This window comes from Labrus bergylta, chromosome 7, assembly GCF_963930695.1.
Source record: "Labrus bergylta chromosome 7, fLabBer1.1, whole genome shotgun sequence".
Classification (NCBI taxonomy): domain Eukaryota; kingdom Metazoa; phylum Chordata; class Actinopteri; order Labriformes; family Labridae; genus Labrus; species Labrus bergylta.
Window position 1 is genome coordinate 10,227,493 of NC_089201.1, and position 6,940 is coordinate 10,234,432.

A 6,940-nucleotide genomic window follows, 5' to 3' on the forward strand; every position below is an offset into this window, starting at 1 on the left:
TGTTCTGTGTTAGGTCTCGTATGTTCCACTTCCACCACCATTTGCAGCTGCTCACACACGCCATCTACTGTCTGTAAAGGTTTCTGCCAGGCTTTGAGCTCAAGACGCCATCTTTTTTTTTGTGTGTCTGTTTTCTCTTCAGCAAAGGAAAGGCGGCCCCACCCGACTCACTCTGCCCTCAAAGTCCACGGTGAGATTAAGATGATGCTTTCACTGACACACATATAAGGAGTTTTAATGTTTCCCATCCTCAGTTATAAAAAATATGTTAAAAAAAAACTGTGCCAGTACTGAATCCTTTATTCCCATCATGCCTTAGGATGCCGACCTGGCCCGCCTGTTGAGTTCAGGTTCTTTTGGGAACTTGGAGAACCTTAGCCTGGCCTTCACCAACGTCACCAGTGCCTGTGCCGAGCAGCTCATCAAGCTGCCTTCACTGAAACAGCTCAACCTCTGGTCCACACAGGTACACACTTAGGAACACACACTGGTGATGGGTAAACGCTGATGTACATCCTGTTTTTGACTCTTTTTTTTCTTCCTTCAGTTTGGAGATGCAGGGTTGAGGTTGTTATCGGAGCATCTGGCCTGTCTGCAGGTTTTGAACCTGTGTGAGACTCCCGTCACTGATGCTGGTCTGCTGGCTCTCAGCTGTAAGAAAACACACTCATAACAACCCTGTCCCTGGGTTCTTTAAAAATCAGTTTTATTGTGGATTCACGTTGGGCCGGTCAAACAAAAACAAAGATCGACAACTTCGATCTCCGATCTCTCTGTGTAAAGTGTCCTGAGATAACTTGTGTTATGATTTGGCTTCTGATTGATGGAGATACTGAGGGTTATTAGAAAGTGTTAGATGGCTTGAAGATTCTTCTTCTTAATTAGAAGTCACAGCAGATAAGGGAAAAGAGTGGACCAGCCTCCTATTTGTCATAACCTGGCTCAAGCGCCATGACAAATATGGGAAGGACACGAGATGATAATTGTAAGAAAGTAAACATTAAAAATGATAACCGCAAACATGGAGTGTGTCCGACAGTAAAGTCAGTAGAGTGAATGTGGATGTGTGGAATAATGAAGTGTGGCATGTTGTGAAGCAAAACTGAACAAAGACCGAAAGGTGTACGTGATGGTTTGGATGAGTACAAGTGGAATGAGAGAGAGAGAGGGAGAAGCAGAGCCACACTGGGGTTTGGGCTTTTATGCCCTGAGAGCAACAGGCCCAGGTGCTCTGAATCTAGCTAGCTGATTCCTCTAGGAACAAGTAAGGTAAACATATAATTAACTGACGGTTAAATGTAAGGCAGTGACCATCACAAGGTGTTATTGTAACAAGCTTGGAGTCAAAATGTCAGCTAATTATTGTTATTATTGTGTGCGCTAGTTGTGGCTAATTGTCTTTGCTTGTCTGTTTCAGCCATGAAGAGTCTTTGCAGTCTGAATATGAACAGTACCAAGCTCACAGCGGACACCTACGAGGACCTCAAGGTAAAACTGCAGGGCCATTCCTCTCAACATTTAGATAAATATGAAATCAATATTATGAAAACAAATGTTAAGATGCACCGTCTTCTCTCAGTTTCCAACAATCTGAATTCTAGTTCAGTTTTTCGGCTGAATTTGAGTTTCTGAATATGCCTTAAAGCGGATGCTTAAGTGTATGCTCGCCTTGATTTCTGACTCTATCCACTGTCCTATCTCTGGAATTAAAGCATGAAACTAAGGATAGAAATGATAAGCTAACCTTCATGTTTCAATGTGTTGATGTGGTGTGTGTTTTCTTTGCAGGCCAAACTGCCCAACCTGAAGGATGTTGATGTTCGATACACGGAGGCCTGGTGATCAAACATGCACACACACCTCTTATACATATCGGGACACACATACAAAAAAAAAAAATAAAACATATGCATACAATGCAGCCAGCCTCATACATGACATCGCCACCAAAAGTAGACCAGGAACTGATTTAACCACGTCGAAGGACCGCCTGATGTAACCAGAACATCTCTAACACTGAGACCTCATCAGACGTCATCACCAACCCCCTGTAATGACATCATCACCAGGAAGGAATCAGCGACACAGTCACCTTTTTTTCTAAATGAGAGATCGCTCCTGACCTTTGCTCCCCTTACTTCTGTCACAGATGTTCAAGGACCTACTTTTTACTGAGATGAATAGAGAACATGCAAGGACCCACTCTATTGTGACATAAGGGACCCTTATTTATCTATGTCTGCTGTCCTTTGCCCTGTCCTTTATAAATGATTTCTCAGTTTTCATATTCTAAATCCACTCTCTCACGAGTTTGCCCTCCCACCTCTGAGTCCACTCAGACAGTGACAGTTCACTCAGAGCCCTCTCTTTCACTCTCCTGTCCCTGTGATGAAGGCTGGATACAACAGCTCACATTCCAGTTTGTCTCTGATCAAAATGTAGCTTTCAAAAAAAAAAGGGACACGTTTAGCTGTTAATCACTTAACTCTTTTTCTGTTTCAAATATCAAATATTTCATTGGGAATAATGAGGTCCTACCTCCATGAAAAGAAGAGTTGTGCCTAACCCTCATTATTGAGAAAAAAAAAAAAAGAGAAAAAAAACAAGGTTTTTATCAACTTGAATGAACATATTTTTCCAGATATCTGTGCTTTCATATAATGTGTGTTTCTATGTCAAACAGATATGAAGATAAAATCCCAGTGATGAGATTTCACAACCCTTTCAGGAGCTCAGCAGGAAAGTTGAACAGCAAAATGTGTTCTTTAGTTTTCAGTGAACATGATCTTGTAATACTATTTAATAGGACAGTTGTGTAGCATTAGCTGGGCGGTCTGGGACTGCCTGATATTTATAATTTATGTCTTTTAAACCCCCTTACTCTTGTCCTCTGGCTAAAGTCCTGACAGTAATGAAGAACACAGGTCTTTGTTTTTCTAACAACACAAGAAGCCACTAAAAAAAAAAAAAAGGCCGCCTGTACATACATGGATCTTTGTGCACCATGCCACGGTGGCAACAATGACCTGCAAAGTGAATTGCAGCAATTCTAAAGTGGACCTGCAAACAAGACCCATCACCAGCTGAGAGTTGCATATTTTCATATCCTCAGCAGAGGGTTTTTTTTTTTTTGTTGGATCTGTTTTTGGAAAGAAGATAGGACACTTGCCAAACATCGTCGTTTTTGTTTTGTGCACTTGTTTTACGAGGCCAACGTGAGCACAGTTTTGGTACTGATTGGAGGAACCCCACGTGACCTGTCTGTGGAGAGAGACACTGATACTGTAAGGATCCTATCTCTGACCTGCTCAGGTCATAGGGTCGGTGCCTCTAGTCGAACTGTGGATGAATCAATTTTTTTAATCTGTCGCCACACCTGTTTTTAAGAGTTCTGCTGTATACAGATTAATGCCATAAAAAACATGGGTGACATTCTTAGGCTGTATGGATGAATAATCCTCATCAAATTAATGTACATATTAGATCACAGTGGCGATAAAGGGACAAAAGATTGGGAGAAAAGGCACACGTCGCCCATATTTGCCCGTCTACATTCCCTCAAACTGTTGCTTATTTGTTATGGCAACATTTCATCTGATGTGGTAACTGCCCTGACACACTGCAAGACTGTCAGACCTCTTTTCCCCTCTCTGTTAAGATGTGGTTTGGGTTTGTTCGTCTTGTGTCGGAGGCCCTTTAGAAAACACAAGACAAGTCCACCCTTTTCTCCAGTCAGCCTTGCTCTGACTGCATCCATCCATTTTTTTATTTTTTTATTTGTGTCCAGATAGCTCTGGATGTTTGTTGAATCGAGGCAGAAGCTGCAGCAGAAGACAGGATGCCGTCCGCTATGAGACCCTTTGTTTCCTATTTATTGGGTGCCATGACAGTTTTCTGTTTGGGCTGTGGACTCGGTTCGTATACGGCCATCATTGGGTCTGACTTTAGGACCTTGTGCTCTCTTTCATATCCTGTATGATGTATATACAAGTGTATATAGCTGTCTCCTCCCTCCTACCTTTGAACCATTTTTGAATCCTTGCGCCCTTTTCTGTATTCTCTCTCAGTTCCCCCTTATCGGCAGGCTGGTGTTGCCTTCATCTTACAGTAATGTGTGTGTGTGTGTGTGTGTGTTGTTGTTTTGATTTATCTTTTTCCCACACAAAGTGCACTGTAATCTGACAAAGTGTGTTTTCATTATTCTGATTAAGTTCCTTTAATTTGATCGGCTTTAAACATGTGTTTCTTTGTTTTTCTTTGTTTTATTTTTTTTGGCATGTACATGTGGCTGCGTCATGTTTTTTTGTAACTTTGTTTTATAAAAGGTTTGAAATTTGATAAGGGGTTTGATCACTATCGCATGAGGTTAAGGACTGAAATGACAAGATCCCATTCAACTTTTGTCTGATTGGTTGTTGCCAGAATCTATCAGTGAGCCTTGGGACGTCCTATTGGACAAAGCTGTTAGGAGCTGATTGATAACGATTCTGTAAAAAGGCCAGTTCCAGTGCTGGTTTTTTTCAACTAAAGCTGCCCTATCTGGGATTTAAGCATTTAGGACTGACCCGTTTTCATTTGAGAAAATGCAAACATTTCATATTTCCTCAAGGATTGTTGTTCCAACGCTGCCAGATAATCAGAACAGAGCTGAACCAACCCGACTGGCCTTTATCATTTTGTTTCATCCCTGATGTTTACCTTTTGTTTTTCAATTTGAGGAATACGTTACCTCTTTACTGAGGGAGTCAGATGAAAAAATTGATATCATTGTATTGTCCATGTATTTTAAATGAAGCTAAACTTAGCTTAGCTTAACACGAAGCCCATAAACTAGGGGCTTGTCTGATGCTTTCCTGAGGTCAAAAGAGACCTTCCTACACATATCACTTATAACAACATTATATATAATTTGTTTAGAATAAACAATATCTCAACGCCACAGTAATGACAAGACTTCAGGAAGTCACTGCACTTGCCAAAGGATAATTTGTAAAAACAATTTGTTATGACTGCCATACTTCAGTTTGTCAGTTCTTGCCTTGAAATCTAGCCACGCCAATGAGTGACTCTGTTTCAAGTCTTTATGCTAAGCTAAGCTAACTAGCTTGCTAAAGCTTCAAACTTGATGAACAGGCATTAGAGTGATATCAATCTTCTCATAAAACTCAGCATGAAAGCACATGTTTCCCAAAATGAAATCTATAAATTCTCATAAGATAATTGGTAAGTCTTGGGGAACAGCCGTCCTTGAACTCATCCCCCAGTTGAATGCCATGTTGAGCTGGCACTCACCCAGCCATGGGCCAGCATGTCGAGGTTCTGATGGAAGGTGTTTGTCTAACTGTGGAAAATGTTAATGGTTGAATAGAAGCACCTCCTCTTTTCTGTCATGTCTCCGTATCCTGTGGAGCTCACTGTGCTTTGCTTTCTATTCTGACTCCTCCCTCTTGTCTTGACTCTTTCTGATGTTTTTTATCCCACACAAACTGTAAAGAGTTTCTACCGTGTCCCAGTCATGTAGAGCTGTGGTCGAGTCTTAACAGTTGTTATGGAAGGAAAAGGGTCAGATGCAGCACAACCTGACATATCTGACAGACTGAAAACAAAAAAAACGATTTCCCATAAGTCCTTTGTTCAATCTGTTTTGGCAGCTGGGAAAGGGGCACCCCATCATGTTACTCTCTCTTTTTCAGTCCTTTTCTGCATTGATCTGCTTCTCCTGCTGGATTATTATTATTGCTGCTGCTGCTCTGTGGCTGTTGTAATAAAAATACAAAAGATCTTCAACAGGAAAATAACAACTATGATGTGAAATAATTTCAATTAAAAATAAACTGTCTGTGAATATGTTTCAGCTGTGTGTGGCAAGTGTTCTTTTTGATTCTCTTTGCATGACACCTTTCTTTGTAAGCAGTTATCAGTCATTTGTAATCACAATCACGGTTTTGAATTTGCAATCCAGACATGTCTGCTCTGTTGGATAAACACTTCAGATGGTAAAAGAAAACTAAATACATACTTTTTTTTAACCATTGTTTGACTGCTCTTTGAGCCCTTTCTATGACATTTAACTTCCCAACCTTAAAATAGTTTATTCAGAGTCGATCAAATAGTGCAATAACTTTCAACAGGGAGAATAGCGTCTTTCCTGTTCCTGTCACAGACTGCTTTCAGCATTGTGTAACTCTGGCAGCAGGCCGTGGTCATCTTGCGAGAAGTGCGTACGGCTTAACTGCACTAGTTAGGACACCAGCCTTTGGCTAAATAGAGACCAGTAAGCCTATCTTGGTACTGTTTGATACAACGTCTGAGGCTAAAGTGACAAATGAAGCTCAAAAAGAAAAGAGAATCACCAAGCAAGAAGCCGGACCAGAGTACATTTTGGACCTTGTCAGCTGACATGGCTCTTTGGCTTCTCATAACATCATTGTCCACGTTTTGTCGAGCAGAACGAGAGCAGAGACCATCCTTGTCCCATATCAAATAATGCTCCCTGTAAATAAACACTTTAAATCTGTAAAAGGGGAAACAACTAGCACAGTTAATTGTGGAAAAACTGCTGAATGAATTAATGAACGATTAACCAGTGGTTAACTACAACTTGGATCCTGATTTATGCCTCCAGTGACTGTGCAGTTTTTGAAGTTTAGTGAATGTGTATATAATAGTTCATACTGATCACTTTACATAGCAACCTCTGCCTCTGTCATTGTGTGAATTGGTACGTGTCACCTGTGGTGTAAAAGACTAGAAGATACTACCATAAAAGCTCAAGTCCATTTACCGTATACTATTTTCCATCTTAAGTCAGGACTATATATGACTTATATAAAGCTGTTATGCATTAGATTTACAGCCCAGCAGTACCTTTAAACTTGCAAAATCTCAGATATCTACTAAATGAAACAGAAAAAACACAATATCATATGAAAATATGTAT

The 6,940-nt window shown here is 40.6% G+C and overlaps 1 protein-coding gene across 1 annotated transcript in view; it reads left to right on the forward strand.

Annotated features, from left to right (window-relative positions):
• cmip (c-Maf inducing protein) overlaps nt 1-5,854 on the forward strand; it is a 42,232-nt gene extending 36,378 nt beyond the window's left edge. Inside the window, exons 17-21 of the mRNA XM_020641413.3 lie at nt 143-190; nt 320-466; nt 548-653; nt 1,418-1,488; nt 1,789-5,854. Of these exons, the coding sequence (XP_020497069.1) occupies nt 143-190; nt 320-466; nt 548-653; nt 1,418-1,488; nt 1,789-1,842 (426 nt within the window). The 3' untranslated portion in view covers nt 1,843-5,854. The remainder of the gene's footprint in view (nt 1-142; nt 191-319; nt 467-547; nt 654-1,417; nt 1,489-1,788) is intronic.
• The last annotated feature ends 1,086 nt before the right edge of the window (nt 5,855-6,940 follow it).